At 38.5% G+C, this 24437-nt stretch overlaps 2 protein-coding genes across 4 annotated transcripts in view; one reads left to right on the forward strand and one right to left on the reverse strand.

Moving 5' to 3' along the window:
* Window positions 1-15451, reverse strand: part of LOC137392024 (neurabin-1-like) — a 54911-nt gene extending 39460 nt beyond the window's left edge. For all 3 annotated transcript variants that reach the window (XM_068078612.1, XM_068078611.1, XM_068078610.1), the window contains exons 1-2: window positions 15339-15451; window positions 5070-5278 (exon numbers count right to left, since the gene is read on the reverse strand). In XM_068078612.1, coding sequence (XP_067934713.1) covers window positions 5070-5239 — 170 coding nt within the window. In that variant the 5' untranslated portion in view covers window positions 5240-5278; window positions 15339-15451. The remainder of the gene's footprint in view (window positions 1-5069; window positions 5279-15338) is intronic.
* Window positions 8467-14346, forward strand: LOC137390982 (uncharacterized). The gene has a single exon (XM_068077296.1). It carries the CDS (start codon window positions 8467-8469, stop codon window positions 14344-14346), a length of 5880 nt encoding a protein of 1959 aa, XP_067933397.1.
* Window positions 15452-24437: the final 8986 nt, after the last annotated feature.

Here is a 24437-nt window from a genome sequence, read left to right on the forward strand (position 1 = left end):
TTTCGTCACTGAAATATGTAACAACTGTGTCTGCCTCATTTGTAAAGAGACAGTGGCTGTTTTAAAAGAGTTCAATGTGAAGCGACATCACCAAACAAAACATGCTGACGTATATGACAAGATCACAGGTAAGGAATGCAACGAGAAACAAAAACATCTCGAGGCTAGTTTAATCTCACAGCAGCAATACTTTACAAGAGCTCGAGAGTCAAACGAAAATGCTACAAAGACTAGTTACGAGGTAGAAGCGCTGATCACAAGTCATTGCAAACCTTTCACCGAGAGTCAATTTATCAAACACTATGCGATGACAATGGTAGAAAATATCTGTCAGGGACTGAGAAGCAGCAAGAGTTTGGCAAAGTCTGCCTGGCACATAACACGTAACGCTGTGGTAGAGTGTTAAAATAGTGAAGTTAAGTGAATATTAAACTTCAATTATCATGTCAATTCAATTTTAATGTATATGTTTCAAATGAGCTAAAACGCATGCTTAAAATAGCTGAACTTAAAATAAAAAAGCAAACGTGAAACACAAATTGGCTGGGTGAAATTTATTTAGATTAATTGCTGAGAGAATCACTAAATTTGGTTTTTAGGCCCAAATTTAATGATTCTGTGAGGTTTGAAAAAAAGGCAACCACCTGTGACGCGCGGAACAAAAATAACATTACGAAAAATCCAGCAATTTTTTACGCTTTGCAGTAGTTAAACAACAAATTGTCATGATTTGATATTGCAACATCGATATAGATGTGGTAAACCAACTAATAATTTTAAATTAGCATATATTATAATTATTTTACTTAACATAAAAACTTGAAATCATCATATTCATATATTCCATTATTATTTCCTCATTTTCTAGTAAAAAGTATCTCAGTGACCTGATAGTTCCCGATGGTGCAATAACTGGAGATGATTTAAGAAGACAAATCCTGTTGGTGGTTCTTTTGTCGTTAAGGTTTGGCCACATGAACCTCTTGGGTGCATGGTGCATGTACTTTATAGGGTAGCTACTTTCATTGGCTTCTGCTGTGAGAATTTCTCCAATTTTGACTTCAGAGTCATAGGCCAATGCGGCCAACATTTGTGGTGAAAACTGCATCAGTGTTTGTGAAATATCTCCAGTGGTTACCTCTTGATTAGGTTTGCTACTCTGTGTGTGTGGAATTGGCTGCCAAAGGGAAGGACACCATTCCATCAGAACAACATCACTATCTTCTTTAATTGCTATGTGATGGCAAAATTGAATGTCATGAATTAGAGGCATGGTGGACCAGCATTCTTTGCAGAGCCGCGCTGTTTCAGTAATCATATCTTCAGAGATGTAGAATATCTTTATTGGTTTCGCAGATTTGGAAGTTATTGTTGTTGCAGCTTCCGCAAATGACTGCCAAGTTTACGACATACCTTTTATAGTATACCGCCCATTAGAACCTGTTGTTTGATGCTTTCCTTCAATATCATCTATAGCACCTTTGCCATGCAATGTAATTTTTGTAACCATACTTAAAAAACACACATTTGGTTCAAAGACTACCTCACGATTTGACGGCATCCCGCCAGGTGTGTGTAACAGTAGAGTAATCTTGACAAACTCCATGTTCTGAGTTATAAAACATCGCAAACTAATTCCAATTTTTCATTTCTCTCAAAGAAACTGGCTCTTTTGTCTTGGAATAACCAGCATTGCTTTCACATGCCAGGGTACCAAAGTGAAATCCCAAACAAAGGCAAACATCGTCGTATTATTAAAAATATCCTGCGCATCACAGATATTTCCACATGCCTATAAAACAAAAACTTGCCATATTTTCAGCAATTTGGCAAGTTTGGTTAAGGCATAGCAGCCCAAAATCGAATTGTTGATAAGAATTTTTTACCTCAGATAGCTTAGGAAGAACAGGATGCAACTACATGCACTAAAATTGTGACGCGCGGGACAAATTATTCTTTGCTCACCTGAATGGTAAGAAAAAATTATATTTGCTAAAAAAACACTTGAGCTAAAAATCTACTCCTATATTGATTATAAAATAAAAGCAAAAACTATTTCAGAATGAATAGCAAAGTTAGAGAAAAGATGACTTATGTCCCGCGCGTCCCGCACCATACCAGACAAATCTACTTGCCCCAGATTATCATGAGAGAAGATGTCACTGTAAACTTTTTCATGTTTCCTATGTGTGTGACACTATGCCTGGCTTTGCCTATATGTTTGTCTTGACACGCGAAGTCACTTTCAAAATATGATGTCCAAAGTTTATTGAAACATTATGATTTCATTAATTAGTATACACTAGTGCTGGGCACGAGTACGAAAACTCGCGGGTTTATCTTTTCTCGAATATCGGGTAATAGAGATTTTGAGTATTTCGGTCTTGCGGGTTCGGGTTTTTACTTTCGAGTTCGGGTTTTGGTACACAGATCCGTCCAGTAAAGTGGAAGAAAACTCGGTCTATTGCGCCTTGCAGTTCGCTAAACACTGTTTAATAACCCGCCTGTTAACCCTTTGAACATTGGCCTTATTTGTCATTGCATGTCAGTAACTCTGGGCAATCTCTCCAATGATCCGAAGTTGTTAAACTTTTATTATATATACATATCTGAACGTGCTCATAATACAATGATATTTGATAAAACACTAGTAAAAAAGTCGGGCAAACCACAGCAAATGTCATCAAACAGAAAAAGCAGTACTTGATCATTACTCGGGCTAAAACTATAACAGTTTGTACGATTTTAAAAAACTCGTAAAAACATTTACAATAACATCATATCCATTGAGCACATGTTCATCATTATTTTATGACTCAAAATAAACTGGAAAACTGTAATTAGTATTATAAAATTCTTTATTTGCATCACAATCATTCATGGCCTACCAACAAACGAGTCATGTCAATTTTTTCGCGATATCGTTCAAATAAAGTTTGTTATCAAAACGAAGGAAATAGGTGAAGATATTTGAAAACTGTTACAAATGGGAGTAATGTTTCTGGTCTAATATCTTGTGCAAAAATTAATTTGATTGATTTACGCTGTTACTTACAAACAGCTTTTGTAAACAAAGCCATGTGAATGCTGGAATTCTGGCCGATAGAGATTCTGACACACCCTACGCCACGCCTGAAAACTGACAGTTGGTGTTTAAACTTGCAAAGGTTAAGGCTGCGAGCACGAATATCGGTTATTAGAAAATAGTAAAAAACAATAAATAAATTGGGAATAGAATTATAATTGCATTGTGAATTTCAAAATATGTTTGATGTTTAAAAATTTTAGACATAAAACCCGCGTCAACAAACCCGATATCCGAAAAACCCGTTAGCCAAGAAGTACTCGTGCCAAGCACTACCATCTACCCGATACTCGAAAAGCTCGAACATAAGGGGACGAGTCTAAACTCGTTGGCCAAGAAGTACTCATGCCCAGCACAAATACACACATGTTAACAATGTTCTACATTGTTAAGGTTACACCTCCATTCGCCTGTCTTCAAGTTCTTCTATGTGCAGTATTTTGCAAGTTTATATGACGCATTCATCTTGTTACTGAATTTTATTATTTGAATGAATTATCCTCAAATGTTTTGGGCTGTATAACGGAATTAAATGAAATATAATGTATTGATGTATGAGCTTTGCTCTTAATTATGATGGACACGAGATATGAAGCAAATAGATCAACTTCATGCGTTGAGGCTTGACTATACATCTATATCTATGTTTAGAGCTGCAAAGGTATTTAAAAAACCTAATGAATTGAATTCACAGCCATTTCGCGTTTCCAGATCATGAACACCATATTTCAACAGATGCTTTTACTGGTGTTTCATAACATCAGCAATCAACACAAAGTTGATCACCTTTACTTGGTGGTATGAGTAATTTTCTTTAAACAGCCATCTTAATACGAAACGCCCGCTGAAGATTTGTTCTCATTGTTTCATCAGTGAGAAGTTGAATCTGAGGTGCTTTTTTACAGCTATTTTTATTATTTAAAGGTTGACTTGCAATAAAATTCACATTACAGTTATTTGGTATCAAAAGATTCCCATGTCTTACTCTGTTGTGTTGTAGGTGCCAAATATGTGGAAATGTGATTACAAGCTCTTAAAAGCTCAAAAACGAAAAGCCGCCGAAGAATGGAATCTCTTTATTTCGATGACGTAGCCATGAAATTCGGTTATCGTCTTGTCACGTGATGTTCTCCGGTGAATTGAAAAGCCAATACAAGCTCAATATAAAACTTATCGTAGCACTAGTTTATGACAAACACTTCGGGTTTTACCGAAGACCCCGTATCAAATATAGATGCTCGCTACTTTACAGTTTTGTTTCGGTTTGGTCTAATTGGCAAGTCGTAATCTGATCATGTGACCCAATACCTCGCAAATAATTTCTGCAGCACTTTTCGATTATCAAAAGTGACCAAAAGGCTCGTCATGATTATCAGACAATGATATGTACTCTTTCAAGATAAGGCTAAAAAATTAAACGAACTTTTACGGTAAGTTATAGGATATCACTGCTAAAAGTGACAACATTACGATGATGATAAAATAGACGCGTACGAACAATAGACATGGTTTTATTGAATGCGTGAAGTATATTTGTGAAAATATTTCGACGAATAAGGTTGCATGAAAGTGTAAACAGAAACCATCTCTCACAACTGCATCACATTTGAGCCGTTTTGGAAAGAGAATCCAAACTACGGCGATCTCATGTGGCTGCGATTTTCTGTTCGTTTTTGAGCTTTTAAGAGCTTGTAATCGCCTTTCCACATATTTCGCACCTACAACACAACAGAGTAAGACATGGTGAATCTTTTCATATCAAATAACTGTAATGTGAATTTTGTTGCAAGTCAACCTTCAAGGATATACTAAACCCTCTAGTATTCATATCATACTGGTTCACAACAAAAAATTACAATGTGCCAAGTACACCATGATCGTACACGGAGAAAGTTTAAACACTGCTCTAATCTCTAGATTAAAAGAGAAAATAGAGGAGTTGGCCCACAAAATTACAGTCATATTAGCATACAACCCAACCCACCTATTTGGTGAAGAGCTGTCAGTCGTCGTTCTCTCGGGTGATACAGCCGTTGGAGATAAATCAAATGCTGCCTTCACCTGACTAAACCTTCTGCTGCTTGATGGCAAATCCTTAGCGCCTGTTCTAGATCGACTAGCAGCCAAAATCTCATTTCGTACATCATCTGCCATCACTGGCGCTACAGATTTTTATGTGCCATCAGCACGTACCTAAAAAATGTAAGCATATTTTAATTACAAATCTACATGGAAGCAACTAGTAATTTTGCCTGTGACACATCCAAGTAGACAGAAAGTCCTGGGTGTGTCTGATACAAAGCCAATCTGCTAACTGCACACTTTCACTTGCTAAATTAATTGGGAGTAAACCAGTCAAGCCTCAGGTCCATTTTTCACAAATCCAACTGCTGGTACCTGTGACTGAGCATCAATGAAAAGCAATTGGTCAGTTTGTCTAATATGAAGGGCAATTGAAATATCCAAATCAAAATGTGTAGAAATAAATGAGACCTACAGCAAAATGAAAATTGATCATGCAGAACAATGTGTATCAATAAGTCAGAGCTAGCCAAATAGAATGGAGAAAAAGTCACCTAACCCTTTGGCTGGGGAAACGACAAAATGTCATTTATCGGTTACGTGGGGAAACGACATTTATGCCGCTTTCGGTAGACGTTTATAAAGCTTTCGCCTAGTAACATCAAACAAAGAATATGAACGGTAGTAAGTTTTAAATATCATCAACAAGATATTAATCGACGAATTACAATATAAAACGATTATCTGAGAGGCGTTGCCTTGTGCTAAAAGCTAAAGAAATCACGACTACTTGGAAAAAAAATGGAAGTTGGAAAAACCAGTCAACATCGGCTTGACTTTCAAAACAGTAAAATAAAAAGTTATTTGATCCTGCGATCGTTAGTGATCTTTTGTCTGATCAGTATAAAAAATAATTCAGATGATAGAAGTGATGTTAACTTTTAGAAATTTTGAATATACAGAGAAAAGTGATCGTTATGGTAGCTCGCACGGCAACGCTGTAGCGCTGGACTCTACCGAAAGGAATGATTCCAAGCATTTCATACAGGGAAAATTGTACATAGTTGTAGCTTTTTTGTAGTAGTACATATGTAAATGAATGTTTATGTACAAAATATTTTGATAAAAAAAATAAATTTCAGTTTGAGCTATGCATGCTCATAGAATACTGATTTTATTGAATTTTCAAAATAAATCACACGACTTTCGGGTGTTTTTTAAGGGCTTTAACACAGCCAAAGGGTTAAATATGTAAAAAATAGAACCAAAAAATATGCTTATGGCCTAAAAAATCAAGTCATTTCAAAAGATCAAACAATTTGAAGGAATTTGCAGAGGCTGAGTTAGTTATTTGCAGAATAAAAGAAGCACTTCTAGTTCTTTTCACACGAACAGGTCATTTAGACAGCACTGGGTCACATGCACATACACGAAGTTTTTAACAAGCAAAAGCATTTCAACACGAATGACACCATTACTGACGGATAGCTCTTTGAAATCTACATTGGATTATCCCTGATACCATAGACTATCTGTAACCCTTCGAAAAAAAATTCCCATATATACAGTGATCCTAAAGTTTGACGTTTTGGCACCACGCTTTAAAACAAGTATTCAATCAGATAAAAACTTTAGTGAAAATTACATTTTGATATAATCATGAATTCACTAAAAATATGTAATAGTAGCCTTGTTTATCGACTAAGAGAAATTAATTCATCGGTTGACAAAAAGTAGGGAATAGACTGTGACTCAGGGTGAGAAGTGTACTACACAAAAGTTGAAGTTTCTCTAGTTGATCATAAAATCAGCGAATAGTGCCTGTTAAAATTGTCTCCAATTAGTTAGGCAAATGTGTTACACAATTCATTGGTATTTTTAGAAAAAAATTTAACCGATGACCTAACTGTAGAAACCTTTTAAAGACTGAAACTAAAGACCTTTTTAATGAGCGTGAGACTTATAATAATGAAACCAATAACAAACATTTTACAGGAAGACACCCTGCCTCTTAATTATCTAACAGCTACAAGCACTAAATAAGGTGGCCCAATGTGACCTGCTGTCTTCGTGTCAATGAGTGCGTCGTGTCACTGAGTGCGTCGATGGTGAATTCCACGTTTTTACCGTTGGCCTGCTGCCTGTCCTGACGTTGATCGGACTGTCAGGTGCACTCGCAGAGAGATTGACCAATCCGAGGACCCCTTTTGGTGCTTTAGTTTATATTTCTTCAAATTCAAATAAGTCAGCCGATTTCAGAGACAGTTAATTGGAAGCTTTAGTACTGGAAACAGTGTTTACTTCAGAACAATTTTATTAAACTAAGGTTGTTAAAAGGAGACAAAGGTCAGTGAATTTAATTTATGTATTTTTGATGTAATACATTTTATTTGCTGTAAAGATACATGTTTCAACAAAGTTAATTTTGGCATTTGGAAGACCTTTAATGGAAAGGTTAGGCAACCACCAGCATTAGTTCCATGACTTCTATATTGTATACTGTGTGTTATTTTACGCTATTGGGTTGTCCAGTTTATGTTTTATTATTTAGTTAGTATTATGTAACATTTTCGCCTAGTTTATGTGAAGTTATGTTTTACAGACTTCACGGTAGCCTAAATAAAACAAAGACTAGCAGTGAAACTTATTCCTTCTTCAAGCAACCCCAAGTAATTATAAGCGGGACGTAAAAGTCTCCACAGTGAAGTCTTTCCTAAAAGAAGGTAAAGAATAGCAAGCGAAGGCACGGCTACAGAATTATCCCAAGAGAAGACGATTGCTGTATGACCGCAACCCTAAGCACAAGAAACAAAGGCACGGCTGCAGAGAACTTGGATCAACAAGGACCCAATCTGCTGCAACACCCGCAAGCCTGAGTTAATAGCACAACAGCTAAGTAGCCGTTTGCAATTTTCAGTGGCCATTTGCCAAAACAGATTGCATATCTATATGCAATAACACTCTTGCCTGCTAATATATAGCATTTTTACTTGATCAATAGTAACAGATCACCAACCTATCAGATTGTATTAGTGCAATCATACAACTTGTTTGTTAACCTTGATGATACCTTATGAACACTCTCACGATTCATTCGTAGGGCAATTACACTTGATAGACTAGTTGGGTTCACGTTGTTTTTGCTTCAAACCGTTTTAATTTTACTGGGATCTTATTCTATGTAAATGTGCATCATTTGAATCTGTTTTTTCAATTATTGTAAAGTTGACAGTATCTGAAAGCGGCTGACACTTTGAATTGTTACGCAAAATCTAAAAATTATTCCCTGCGCTAAAAATTAACCTGTATTGGCTTAACTTGTTTTCTGGTGCTGCTTGTGTGTTTGGCGCTGCGCCGGGATGGCCGATGCGGAGCTGGGCGAGGAAACGGTGGGGTCGCGCACTGACGCCTCAGACACTGACGCCTCAGACACTGACAGTGAAGGTACATGTTTGCAAAATCGAGTTGAAACTAAAAAACTGAACAGTTCGGATAGTGCTAGTAGTGATCAGCAGGCAATTAATGCTGACAATAATGTAGATGTCGTTATAATTAGTGAAAACACTGTTAGACGCTCTTCAAGATTGGCTGCATTAAAGAAGTCCAATGACGCTATGCAGCTAATGAACATTATCGGCACAACAGTCTTAGATCACCAGAATGTTATTGATATGGTTAGGAAAAACATTGATGGTGTTGATGTTAGCATTGAAACGTTACAAAATGATGTGACAGAGCTAAATGAGTTTCGTAATCAATTTGATTCTATGTATGAGGAATTGCAAGTTATTTCTGATAATAAAGTTGATACAACTGTTACAAGTATGTACACTGAGCATATCAGTGAGCTTAAGACAGTGGAGCAGCACTTACAGCAAAGAATAGAGCAATTGGAAGTTCAACAAGATGAAGAGAAAGAGCTGCAAGATGAAGAAGCAGCAATGCAAGAGATGAGGAAACAGCTGGAGGAAAAAATGAGGCTGTACAAAGAGAGAAAGCAAAGCAGGCAGAGATTAGCACCAATTTCAGTACTTTCATTACAATCTTCACACAGTTCAGTTACCAGTACACCAACAAAACCTGAGAATCGCCTTACAACGAGTATAACAGAAGACACTACAAGAAAAAGAATAGAGCCTGGCAATGCACGTTCACCACAACCTCCGCCTTCCACACGAATCACTTCTAGCAGGCCTGCAGTGCAGATCCATGATCTCACACTTCAACAGTTGCAATCAGATGAGCTCAGGTCGCATAGTCCAGTCGACCTACCACAACCGAGGGAACCTAACCCTGGCAATGTAGATGTCAAGTCAAAAACACATAATGACCTTGAACCCATTCACCAGCTTGCACAATGCCTTGTCACAACGATGAAAAGCACTAAACGCACAGCTCTGGAACCCAGCATTTTCACCGGGAACCCACTAGAGTTTAATGACTGGGAGATTGATTTTGAAGGTTATATAGAAGCTGAAGGCCTTGTAGGCAAAGAGCCACTTAGGTATTTGAAAAAATACGTGAGTGGAGAAGCTAAAGACTGCATATCAGGCTACTTTACACTCAACTCAGAAGCTGCATATAAGGATGCCCGCAAGCAACTGAGAAGAAGGTATGGTAAGGATAGCAGTATAGCTCGTGCTATGCGAACAAAGTTAGAAAATTGGCCAAACATTGGTGCGACAGATGGCAAACAGTTACGCAAGTATGCAGACTTCCTGTCACAGATCAAAGGTGCCATGATTTCAGTGCCAAAACTGAAGGCCCTCAACGACAGTGATGAGATAGAGAAAATAGCCAAAGTACTTCCGCGATGGATGAAAACCAAATGGGTGAATCTTAGCAGACAGTTAGAGAGGAATGAGGATAGGGAAGCTGATTTCCATGATTATCACTCTTTAATAAATGAACAGGCTGAGATCCAGAACACCCCCCTGATGGCAAATGATCGAGCCCCAGAGAAGACTAGAGATGACAACAAAAGACGAGGCAAAGCAATACAGCACACTACTCTAACCACAGCAACAACCGACAAAAGTGTGAAACACTGCGCGTACTGTGAGAAAGACAACCACGACACAGCCTCTTGTTTCAAGCTAATAGCCATGTCACATCGTGACACAATTGAAGTCTTCAAAAAGAAGAGACTTTGTTTTAGCTGTGCACAGCCACATCACATGACTTCCCAGTGCAAGGACAAAGCCAAGTGCAGGAAATGTAAAGGAGATCACCTACAGTGCCTCCATAAATCGGCTCAAGACTGGGAGGAAACAAAAGTCAACAAAGGTAAGCAAGAACCCAAGACAGTTGGTGAACAAAAGCCACCATCTGATACTAAAGAAAAAATCTCAAATGCTGCCGACAGTAGCGGCACAACAGAGCTACTCAACATGGTTGTGCCTGTGTATATTTCGGCTGCAAACGCTTCAGATAAAATTCTTGCCTATGCGGTACTGGATAACGGCTCTGACAGTACCTACATAGCTAAAGACATAGCCAAAAGGTTGAAGCCACCAAGTGTATCGGAGCAGATTACCGTAACAACACTAAATGGAAAGAAGACTAGCCACTTGAGCAAGTACAAGATCGTGGTGGATTGCTTTGAAGGAGCACCAGATGGCCAAGACCACAGAATAGAAGCATACGAACAGGATGTGATACCCTGCAACCGGATGCAAATTCCTACCTCGAAAATTGCCAGCTCAATGCCTCTCTTCAAAGAAATTTCTCAACTCTTCCCTCCCAAATTGGATGCACCAATAGGTCTCCTAATAGGCAGAGATTTCGCACACTTACTAGCACCACATGAGACGATAATTGGAAAAGAGAACGAACCCTTTGCGCTCAAAACTGTTCTGGGATGGACCCTGTGCGGTGGCAATAATGAACACCAGAGGTCACTACACACTACACTTCTTGCGCAGGCGTCAGAGTTTGATGACCTTGATGACCGAAGAAAGATGTCCCAAAATGACATAAAGTTCACCAAAACACTAGAAAATGGAATGGAGCGATCCGAAGATGGGTCGATCACTCTTCCACTTCCCTTTAAAGATCAACCAACTATGCCCAACAATAAGGCTCAAGCTAAAAAGAGACTGGAACAATTAATCCATAGACTCAAAAAAGACCCGAATCTGAAAAAAGATTACTTTCAGTTCATGGAGGAGGTGATTAAAAGCGGACATGCTGAGAAAGTTCCCGATCACTGCACACCACAAGGAAAGGCGTGGTATCTTCCACATTTTGGCGTATACCACCCAAAGAAACAGAAGCTACGCGTAGTATTTGATGCAAGCGTGAAGTTTCTAAACAGATGTCTAAATGACGAACTTCTGGCCGGACCAGATCATATAAACAGCTTACTCGGAATTCTTCTAAGATTCAGAACTAAACATGTAGCCTTGTCGTGTGACATTGAAAAAATGTTTCACAACTTCAAAGTTCTTCCAGAGCACAGAGATTATCTTAGGTTCCTGTGGGTTGACCCCAACTTAACAACAGTAACAGAGTACAGAATGACAGTGCACCTATTTGGTGCAACTTCATCGCCAGGTGTTGCAACCTTTGCGCTGCGCAAAATAGCCGCGCAAGCCACCAACGATCTTCCTGAAGCCAGCAAGTTTATAACAAGAAACTTTTATGTTGATGACGGAATAACTAGTGTTGCTAGTGTTCCCGAAGCTATTCAACTGGCCCGTGATGCAACAAAGATATGCGGAAGTGCCAACTTGCGTTTACACAAGTTCGTAAGTAATAGTAGAGAGCTTTTGCAGTCAATTCCCACCACAGAGATAGCTAAGGGAGTTCAAGGATTGGACTTGTGCAAAGACAAATTACCCGCAGAGAGAACCTTGGGAATGGAATGGCGCACAGATGACGACTGCTTCACCTTTAGCAGCAATCTGCTCGAGAAACCAAACACTAAAAGGGGTATCTTGTCCATAGTTTCACAGGTGTACGATCCTCTCGGCTTACTTGCTCCTTTCCTTTTGAAAGGAAAGGTTTTGATGCAACGTGCCTGCAAGAAAGTTCAAAATTGGGATGAGGCGGTGTCTGAAGATCTTGCAAAAGATTGGACTCTCTGGAAAGAACAGCTGTCAAATCTGCAAGATGTCAGTATCCCAAGGTGCTTAAAACCACAGGATTTCGGAGAGGTTAAAAACACTCAATTGCATTACTTCTGTGATGCCTCCTTAGACGGGTACGGAGCCTGTGCATATCTACGGATGATTAACAAACACGACAAAGTGCATGTTGCACTAGTCATGGCAAAGTCAAGAGTAGCTCCGCTCAAACCTATGACTATACCAAGACTGGAACTCCAAGCGGCGGTTGAAGCGACAAGACTGAAGAATCAGCTTCAAGTTGAGCTTGACCTGACAGTCGATGCAGAGCACTTCTGGAGTGACTCAACTGTTGCCCTAGGATTTATTAGCAACACTGAAGCACAGTATCATATGTTTGTCGCTAACAGAGTGGCTGAAATTCGGCGTTCTACGGACGTAGCTCAGTGGCATCACATTCCAGGATCTCTCAATCCTGCAGATCTAGCTTCACGAGGGTGCAACCTTACATTGCTCAATAAATCAAACTGGTGGTCTGGACCAGCCTTTTTACGCCAGCTAGATATTAGTGAGCATATTTCCGATGACGTTGACCACCGCAAGTACACACAAGATAGCGTAGAGGTCAAAAAAGTGAAGCAAACGCTGTCCACAGTTGCCACCGTGAAAGCTAACATGGATGAAACAATAAAGAAGTTCAGCTCATGGAAAAGACTGGTCAGAGCCCTTGCCCTTGTCAAAGCCATGCTAAAGAGTAAAAGTTTCAAAAAACCCACACTTATCGCGAGGGACTGGCAGGAAGCAGAAGACTGTATAGTCAAAGCAGAGCAGGAACGCTTATTCCCTGAAGACATTAAACGTCTAAAAGGACAAAAAAAACTTGCCAAGAACAGCAAACTTCTCAAATTCACACCATATCTTGATGAGAAAGGGACAATGCGAATGAGAGGCAGAGTCACATCGCCCTTGAGCTACAAAGAGATAAATCCTGTCATACTGACCAAATCTTCACTAGCCAAGCTCTTAGTTACTCACTACCACCAGATTACTCATCATCAGGGCCACAACCCTACAATAGCAGCACTGCGTCAAGCAGGTTTTTGGGTGACCGGCGTCTCAACTCTCGCCAAGAATATTGTGCACCATTGCATACGATGCAGAAGAAATCGTGCCAAACCGGAAGAACAGCAGATGGGTCTTTTACCAAAAGAAAGAACCAACCTCAGCCCACCATTCACTCATGTAGGCATTGACACCTTTGGCCATTTTTTGGTCAAAGAAAGAAGGACCGAACTGAAGAGATATGGCGTACTCTTCACCTGTCTCTACAGTCGTGCTTTGCACATCGAAGTAGTCGACGACCTGTCAACAGACAGTTTTCTACAAGCTCTTAGGAGAATCCAAGCAGTCAGGGGACCAATCACCACTATTTTCAGTGATGGCGGTACCAATTTCACTGGTGCGCGCAATCAGTTAGAAAAAGATCTACTCTCTATGCAAGACAGTAAAATAAAGATATATCTGCTAGCAAATAAAATACAGTTTCAAATAAACACCCCAACAGCCAGCCATCAAGGCGGAATTTGGGAGCGGCAGATCCGCATTATCAGATCAATTCTCAATGGAATGACAACTAAGTATGACCGTCGAATGACTACTGAAGGTCTTAGAACAGCCCTATACGAGATTATGGCCACTGTTAACAGCATACCTCTCTCAACAGCTAGTCTAAGTGACACAGAAGCAATTATCACTGCTAATCACCTTCTGACTATGAAGTCGCAGCACCTACCACCTCCTCCTGGACAATTTGACGGGACTGAGATCTATGGAAGATCCATGTACCGGAAGACCCAGCAGATGGCGGAAGAATTTTGGACAACCTGGAAGGCGCAATATCTCCCAAAGATTGAGAACCGGCCAAAGTGGGAGGCACCCCGGCAAAATATCAAAGTGGGAGACTTGGTTGTCATAGTTGACAATAACGAACCCCGGAACTCCTGGAAAACTGGAGTAGTAGTGGCCGTCCATCAAGGATCCGACGGCTTGGTAAGGAAGACCTCGATCATGACTGGTACAACTGACCTTGATACCTCTGGCAAGCCTAGGCACCCCAGAGTTACCTTAGACAGGCCCGTTCAAAAATTAATCAGAATTATGAGTGCTGAGTAAAAATTAGAATATTTCATGCTTACATATTGCATTACGTGTGTTACATTATATAATACAATAGCCTTGATTTATCCTGATATTTTAATTACTATTATTTACTGGTTGTAAATTTTTTGCAAATTTAAGTGGGAGTGTAGAAACCTTTTAAAGACTGAGACTAAAGACCTTTTTAATGAGCGTGAGACTTATAATAATGAAACCAATAACAAACATTTTACAGGAAGACACCCTGCCTCTTAATTATCTAACAGCTACAAGCACTAAATAAGGTGGCCCAATGTGACCTGCTGTCTTCGTGTCAATGAGTGCGTCGTGTCACTGAGTGCGTCGATGGTGAATTCCACGTTTTTACCGTTGGCCTGCTGCCTGTCCTGACGTTGATCGGACTGTCAGGTGCACTCGCAGAGAGATTGACCAATCCGAGGACCCCTTTTGGTGCTTTAGTTTATATTTCTTCAAATTCAAATAAGTCAGCCGATTTCAGAGACAGTTAATTGGAAGCTTTAGTACTGGAAACAGTGTTTACTTCAGAACAATTTTATTAAACTAAGGTTGTTAAAAGGAGACAAAGGTCAGTGAATTTAATTTATGTATTTTTGATGTAATACATTTTATTTGCTGTAAAGATACATGTTTCAACAAAGTTAATTTTGGCATTTGGAAGACCTTTAATGGAAAGGTTAGGCAACCACCAGCATTAGTTCCATGACTTCTATATTGTATACTGTGTGTTATTTTACGCTATTGGGTTGTCCAGTTTATGTTTTATTATTTAGTTAGTATTATGTAACATTTTCGCCTAGTTTATGTGAAGTTATGTTTTACAGACTTCACGGTAGCCTAAATAAAACAAAGACTAGCAGTGAAACTTATTCCTTCTTCAAGCAACCCCAAGTAATTATAAGCGGGACGTAAAAGTCTCCACACTAACCATGTCCATCAAACAACTAATAACAACTCTTTCGGTGTAATAAGATGAAATTATTAATTACCTTGCAAAATCGTGCAATGGCAATATTAGTTGAACGTAACGAAAACCTCTGAAATTATATTATTTCAAGGCAGGGCAATGAACAAAAATTACTTGATACGCTCAGTCGTACACTCATTGAAGACGGAAGTTGATCCGCTTAGAGATTTACTTTTCAATCTAAGCCAGTGATTTATTCTTTCGATTGGTTAAATAAATTTTGAGCTTTGAGACAATATTTAATTTTTAAATATTTTTAAGCATAGCATAATCAAATCGAACAAACACACTTCGGAAATCATTGACGAATAATTTATTTTGACAGATCAGGCAACTCCTTGAAAGTCAAATCATGCATACCTCCGCAGGTTTTCCGTTTTCCGAAAAATGTATGACCTCATTAGAAGGTCCTAGCATCCGCCTAGCATAGTACCACGATTATGGGAGCCCACGTACATATGTGTTCGAAAAGGATAGAAAATTTTAAAAAATAGACTTTTTGATTTATAGGAAGATAGCCACATAATCATAAATGGACTGAAGAATTAAGACCTGAAAACATAATTACTGAAAAAGGCAGATATCTCAATGAAAGACATGACAGAAGCATATGTCATATTCGAATCAACAGTGAGGACCATAAAAAAATTAAAGATCAAAAATAAAAAAGAAGAGATAGGTGCACCAGGTTATAGCAGGACAGGGTGCAACACATGCAACAGTAATGAACATATCGCAAGGAATCGCCCCAAGAATGTATGTTACAAATGTGGAAAAATGGAACATATTCTATGGGGCTGCAGAAAAGATTACCCCAAATAGCCAGTCACCTCAAATAGCCAGTTGCCCCAAATAGCAGAGGTATCAATAGAGATTCTTACTGAGGAAGATTATATCAAGAAAGATTCTGAGGAAGTGTAGAACAGATATCAGACCAGGCAGCTGCTTTGAAAGAAGACATTACTAACAACGAATCATTATGACTGGCCGGCAGATCAAATAACAGAAACGAAGACTTTATAATAAATATAAAGATCAGCAATGTAAACCTGCACTTCAGAATAGATACTGTTGTAGATGTCTCTATTGTCAACAAGAATAGTCAATGGCTCATTCAACTACCAGTGAGCTCAAAGAATACAAAGAGATTAGTAGATGCTAGAGGAAAGCGTTCAAGCCAAGGGTTCCCAACCTTTTTCATTCAGTTCTCCCCTTATGCCTTTTCATAAATTTGATTCACCCTGCACTTTTAACTCTCATGACTAAAACAACCAATACAAACTAGAATCCCATTTTATTGTACATATCTAAACATATAACAACATAATATAAATATTTATACAGTACGCATACAACACACAACAATACATGACCTTCGGCATAGTGGTGAATCGGTTTAGGACGAGGTTGACTCACTATCCAAGCAAAATCTAGATGGATGTGTTCACATATATCTGGGGTATGACTAGACTGCAGTGCAGTCTAGTCTAGAGCAGACGGCACTGCAGGACAAAAATTTATCCAACCAGACACCTTTCTGTTCCCCCTTGTATCTTCAACATTCCCCCTAGGAAGGAATTCCTCCGTGGTTGAGAACCCCTGTTCTAAGCAATGCAGGGATTATAGAAACTTCCATCACATACAAAGGAAAGACAGAGAAAGCTAAACTTTGTGTAGTAGAAGCACCAAAGAACCTATAAGGCATTCCAGATATAGAGGCTCTAGGCATCATACAGAAAGTCAAAGGAATAAAAGTACTGCTATTGCAATAATAGCAGTTTCATGGTTTTAATAGTGCTTTCTCGTTGTGTTTTCTGAAAGCTTGTTGCTTATTGGTACCCATAGCTTTTTCATATAAAGCTTTTTCTTTGTTCCCAAATGTCAAAATGAACGCAGCTAATAAAGTTTCTGTCAATAAACATTTAAACTTTATAAACAACAGGTTATGGGCCCTGTTGTTTTTAAATCAACAAGGTTAAATCAAGCAGGATTCTTGAATTTGTACATACGGATGTAGGTGGCCCTATGCAGAATGAATCTTTAGGTGGTAGCAAGTATTTTGTTTCTTTTATCGATAATTTTAGTAGGCATGTATATTTTTTATGTGACAAATCTAGCCTGTTCCAGGCATTTAGAACTTATGAATCATTAGTGACAAATCAAACTGGACAGATTAACAGGTACACATAAAAGTGATGGTGGTGGAGAATATACATCTAATGAGTTAGAAAGTTACCTGTCAGCCCTGTCGGTATACATCTTCAAGTCACCACTCGCTATTCTCCACAACAAAATGGTTGTGCTGAGAGATTTAATCGTACTGTTTGTGAGGCCGCTCACTCATCGATTTTTGAATCTCAACTTTCAAAGACATTTTGGGCAGAGGCATTATGGGCCCTGATATACATTCGGAATCGCCTTCTCACACGAGCTCTTGAATGGAATATAACCCCTTATGAAAAGTAGAACAACAAAAAACCTGATTTTGGGCATGTGAAAATTTTTGGATGTTCTTACGCCCACTTACCTGATCAGCTGAGATGTAAACTTGATGATATAGCCTTAGGTTTAAAGCCTACAGACTCTAAGATCCTATCACTAGGAAAGTAGATGTGAGACATGATGTCACATTTGATGAAACCAAACTTGGTTTACCAAATCCATCGACAAAGCCAAGTGTAGACAACTCCTAAGCTGTGAATATTGATCTATCAGAAAATGAAAAGGCTCTTTCAACACCGACGGTTACGCATAGGCGATCAACATGTTTGAGTCAACCAATTGTTCGGTTTGCTATTGATGACTTCACAAACCTTGATCATTCTGCTCACTCGGCAATCAATATTGTGGAGCCTCTTAGTTTATCGCAAGCAGAGACTAGTGCAAATTGTGATGTCTGGATCAAAGCCAGCAATGATGAGTATCAATCATTGATCAACAATGGTACATTGGAGTTAGTTGATCTTCTGCCCGATCGCAAAGTTATTGGCTCTAAATGGGTTTTCAAGGCTAAACACTCATCTGATGGATCTATAAGTAGATTTAAGGCTCAGCTTGTGGCAAAGAGATATGCACAAAAAGCTGGGGTAGATTACAATGAAGCATATGCCCCTGTGATTCACAGAACATCTCTGCATGCACTCTTATCGGATGCTGTTGAAAGAGATATGATGATACACCAAATGGATGCACAAACAGCGTTTCTGAATGGAAAACGGTCAAAAGATGTACAAGTGTATATGGAACAGCCAGAGGCTTTTGTCATACCTGGTAAAGAAAACTTAGTCTGCAAACTGAGTCGTTCGGGACTTAAACAATCGCCTAAATGTTGGAACATAGTATTAAATAAATTCTTATATCATTAGACTTCATGCAGTCCTCTGCTAACAACTGTGTGTATATTTGCTGAAAAAGCGATGAGAAAAGGTTGATTGGTGTCTACGTAGATGGACGGTGCATAATGTCAGACACTAGTGGTCAGATGACCGAATTAAAATGGGCTCTCTCATCTCGGTTCAAAATGACGGATCTCAGACCACTTCATCATTGTCTGGGATTAATTGTTGAGAGAGGAGACGATTCTATGGGTTTAAGTCAGAAGCCTTACATTCAACAAGTAATTCAGATGTTAAACATGAAAAATTGTAAGCCTGTCGCAACTTCGGCAGCATATGATGTAAAGTTGGGTCACAGGGATGGAAGCAAATTAGCAGATCCCAATCTCTATTAATCGATGGTAGGAAGTCTATGATATGCTGCCGTATCTACTTGTTCAGATATCGCTGAAGCAGTGGGAGCCTTAACCAAGTTTAACGCTTGCCCCACCCAGACTCACTTGACCGCAGCCAAACGAGTAATACGTTACCTGAAGGGCACCAATAATTTATGCCTAATTTTCAGAAAACAAGGTAAACTAATGATTGGATACGCAGATGCAGATTATGCAATCGACACTGATTGGCACTCGAAATTGAGTGCAGTATCTATTAATGCTGGTTGTCCAATCAGCCCGTCCAGCAAGTATCAGTCAGTCATTGCCCTTTCCACTACGGAGTCAGAGTATACTGAGTTGTTCGTTGGTGTTGTTCAACAGTTCAATGCATGTAGTTACATCAGCTGTTCTCAGATATTGAAACCGCACGGTTTAATTCTACAACTATCTTTGTTGGCAATCAATCAGCTGCGGTGATCGCAAACAGCCAGAAAACAAGCAAGTGTACAAAAAATACATCAATGGGAAATACTAATACATTCGTGAGGCGATTGAAGCTGGTGATGCCTGCACCGAGTTTTGTTCGGCAATTGATAATATCGCTGACATATTCACGAAGCCGCTGCTACGTTCTCGATTTGTCCAACTTATAGACATGTTGGGTTTGAGCTAGTTAATTGTCTGACCAGTGAAGATTAATTATAGTAAATACAAGACTGTTATTTTTTTTTCTTGTTGGTTACGAGCAGTGTAATTTTGTGTTACTCAAACTGGCTGATGGTGCAACCAAGTAACCGAGTGGGAGTATTGCAATAATAGCAGTTTTATGGTTTTAATAGAGCTTTCTCATTGTGCTTTCTGAAAGCTTGTTGCTTATTGGTACCCATAGCTTTTCACATTAAGCTTTCTCTTTGTTCCCAACTGTCAAGATGAACGCAGCTAATAAAGTTTCTGTCTATAAACTAAATATTCAAACTTTATAAACAATAGAAGAGAAGTTTCCCAATTTATATAAAGAATTCGGTCGATTATCAGAAGTATTCACAATCAAAATCAAAGAGGGAGCTATTCCACATTCTATACCCATAAAAACTGTCCATAAGATGGAGAAAAGCTACAGAGAGAGAACTGAAAAGAATGGAAGAAAGAGGAGTAATAGAGAGAGTAGAAGAATACACAGAATGGTGCGCAAAAATGGTAGTCACTCTTAAATCATCAGGACGTATACGAGTATGTGTAGATCTAACGGTACTTGACAAAAGTTTCATGAGAAAAAACTACCCCTTACCACAGATAAAGGAAACTTTGGCACTGCTGAAAAGAAGTAAGGTCCTCTCAAAGATGAATGGCAACTCCAGATTTTGGCAGAATAAACTAGACGAGAATTCCAGGGAATTGACTACATTTATTACCCTTTTTGGAAGATGCCAATTTGAAGTAGTGCCTTTTGGAATCACAAAATTTTAAAAAGACTAGAAGGTTTGGTCTGTGTGGTAGATAATGTCATGGGATTTGAGGATAGTCCGGAGCAACATGTTGAGAGATTGGGGAAAGCACTTAAAAAGTTAAATGAAGCAGGTCTCACTCTGATTCCCAAGATATGTGAGTTCCGGAAATCAGAAATAATTTTCTTGGGCCACAAGGTGACGACAACAAAAGGCATTGAAGTGGACCCAGAAAAAGTGTGCACAATTGCAGAGATGCAACCACCCATCAACGAATCAAAACTGAAGAGTTTTTTGGGTATGGTAAATTACCTGAGCAAATTCAGCAGAAAACTAGGAGAGATAGAGAATCCATTAAGAGAAATCAGTAAGAAAAAAAACCAATTGGTCTGGGGGCCAGTTCAGCAGAGGAGTTTTGAAAAAGTGAAACAAGAAATATGTAGCAAAACAGTTTTAGCGAAATATGACCTTTACATGAGATATAGTTTTATCGCGGATTCCAGTAGCTACGCAATTAGGAGCTGAACTCTTACACTAGAATGAGAGAAAGGAATGGCAACCAGCGTTCTTCATCTCATCAAAACTAATTGATGCAGAGAGAAACTATGCACAAATAGAGAAAGAGGCACTTGATATCACTTGGGCATGTGAAAGGTTTGACTAATTCGTACTGAGTACAAAATTTGGAGCGGAAACCAATAGTGAGCCCTCAGTGAAATTGCCTAGAGAAAGTGATTTGGCCATCTTACCGCTAAAATGCTAAAGATTCCACCTCTGACTGATGAGACATGAGTATAAGATATTCTATGCCACTGGACTACAAATTAGCAGCCTTATTCTTGAGACCTGCAGAAAAAGCCACAAAGCAAGAATTTCTGAGAGCTGAAAGAGTAGAGATGCATGTAAATGTTATCATTAGCTCAAAGGAGGAGTTTGACAATATCATACTAGAAGTGATTAGAAGAGATAATAAAGATGACTAACTGTATCAGAGAGTTTTTACGGTGACCCGCTAGGGATGGCCCCAGAAAGCAAAAGAGCATAAGGAAAAAATGCTAGATGATTGGGGGCAGAAAGAGCATTTGACAGAGAAGAATGGACCACTAATGAGTTATGACAAAGTGGTGATTCCAAAAAAAATGAGAAAAAATATAATGGAAAAATCATCAGAGAGTAAAGAAATGTACACGGAGAGCTAAAAAAAGTGTATAGTGGCGTGGAATGAGAAAAGACATAAAGACACATGTGTGAGAATGCAATCAGAGAAAGCTTCAACACTATTTCATGCAAAATAGCCAATCACCAGAAAAACCTTTGCTAATAGTAAGATCGGATCTGTTTCAATTTAAGAACTGAGACTATTTATTGGTAGTCGATTACTTCTCTCGATTGATTGAAGTTATGGAGATCTCAGACTTGAGTGCTAACTCAGTAGTAAAGAAAATCAAGTACATCTTTGCACGACTGGGAGTCCCTCAAATCATAAGGAGTAATAGTGGACTATGCTATGCAAGTAATACATTCAGGAAATGTACTATAGAGTGGAAGATTTGGATATCAGCAGCCCTCACTATCCGGAGAGCAACGGTTTAGCTGAAAGAGCCGCTAAGATCATTAAACAAATACGGCTGACAAAAAAGACAAGACTTTGGCTTTACTAGTTAATCGAAGTATTTCACTAGCAAGTGGATTACAGTTACAGTTACTGACAGGACGGTTACTTTTTGGCAGAAATTTGAGGAATCATATCTCGACAAAAAAAAACAGAGCTTCATTAAAACAGTTCAGAGAACAAAATAAGAAGCTAAAAGATCTACAGAAAAAACATACGGACTGCAGAAGGAAGGCACAAAAAAGAGAGGAACTAGAAAAGGGAGATGTTGTATGGATGAAAAGTACTAGAGAAAGGAAAGAAAAAAGAGGCATCATTGCAAAAAAATGAGAGGAGCCTTGTTTTTATGATGTAATGGTCAAGGTCAAAGGTAAAACGTTACAGAGGAACGCCAAATATCTCAGGAAGCTGAACATGCAAATAGTTCTTTCAGACCAAAGTGATACAGAGTTTAAGAGAAAACGAGACGAGTGGGAAATAAAAAAAGTGAAGACTCTAGCAACAAAGATTTAGAAACACAAAAAAGACGTGTTCCATTGAAAGTACCAAAAAGACGCCTGGATTTACCTTTCCAGTTCAATAACAAAACCACGAGAAGCGGGAGAAATGTTTCCAGGAGACATAAATCAGCAGATTATGACTGAAATTAAGAGAAGAGGTAGAAATAGAAGAAGAGAGAGAAAGACAAAAACATTGGATATAGAAGAGAAGCAGAGTTACTATCAGCAAGGAAGAATAGAAAGGAAAATAAGTTCCAAGACCTAAGGAAGATTTTCAATAGAAGGAAAGCATTCGCTTCCATAAAAGAGGTATGGCTAACTGCCTCTTCTTCATGCAGTAAGAGGGATGAAAAAAAGGAACAAAGTGAAATGTGGAGATGAAGAGAAGGTAAACCGAAAATGAAGAAGATCTGCTGAAAGAAAAGCGAGAAACAATGGGACAGAAAAAAAGGAATTCTGGGAGACGATATAGCCGCAAAGGAGTTGATGAAAGGAATTTGAAACAGAGATGCTGGGAAAAAACTTACGGAATGGAAAGGTAAAGATAGAGTGCAACATTGTTCACATGTTCAGGTACTGTAGCTAATTTCAGGCTTTTGCGCCTTTAATAATTTCTATTTTCTTAAAACTGATTTGCATGCTAAAAAATGTCAATAGGGTTGATGAGTTGGTCAGCCAAATGGAACAAAACAAATTTTTCGACATTTTTCAATATTCTCAGTAGGAATATCTCAGTGTGCACACCATACTGAGATTTGTCTCATCTTGTATATTGGACCAAGCTTAATCTCACTAGGATCATAAAACTCCGAGTGAAGATTCTACTTGCATCCATTTGATTGAAAATAATAATTACCTAGTTAGTAGCTACAATAACGAAGTCCTGTCCAACTAGGTAGCACGCTATCAGTTTTTGAACTAGTTTTCTCAAAGCTTTAAATGACATCACCAAATGTTTACAACCGTAACATTAATTAAGGAGACACAATATATATGATGTAACAAACATTTTCTATATATATGTCACTGTTTTTCAATTTTTCGCTTTTATATGCTATGAGAAACAAATGCAATTGTGCATGTAAAAAGAAGAATTTTGTTGTATTGTTTGAGACATTCAGCTAAAATGCTCTGTACATAAGGGATTCAGTAAGACAAGGTAACTATTTTTAACATTATTGTTGATTTTACTGATGCTTCATTTTATAAAATAGTCTTAGTATATACTGCTAATTTACCAAGCCGCAAAGATGAGAGAAAAGGAATTTTGATAAGATGGTGTTTTTAAATATCTATATATGCATATACTTAAACATAGTGTGTCCCAAAAATAGAGAAAGTAAAAAAAAGACGTTGTTTTCTGGTCTGCTTGTTTAGAAAAGCTGGCTATAGTTTTGAGATAGCATGGCTGCTACTTGGTAATGTGCCGCTGTGGAACGAGTTGGGATTCAATTCGTAAAGCACATCAAACCAAGATGAATTTGTCTACCAAGAGAGCTGGCACTGCGATCGCTGCGACAGCGATTATTTGAAACTATCATGTCATCTTTATAATTCATGATGACTTTGGTCTTTTTAAGGCCTGTTTAATGCAGAGGTGAACAGCCAAAAATGAATGAGACAAGAACGACAATTGATTGACTTTAATATAATGCTAAAAAAATTAAACAAGACTTGCCCAGGTTCATAAGAAATCAAGCCAGGGTTTCGAGCACTTTAAAAAGTCAAGCATTAATTCTATAATGTTTCACTAAATAAGTATTATATAGTCAACATGTCCTTTAGTGCCTCTTATAACCGAAATTTCTATCAGTGTCTCTTATAGCCAACATCTCTATCAGTGTTTCTTATA

The sequence above is a fragment of the Watersipora subatra genome, chromosome 3 (assembly GCF_963576615.1).
Source record: "Watersipora subatra chromosome 3, tzWatSuba1.1, whole genome shotgun sequence".
Taxonomy (NCBI): domain Eukaryota; kingdom Metazoa; phylum Bryozoa; class Gymnolaemata; order Cheilostomatida; family Watersiporidae; genus Watersipora; species Watersipora subatra.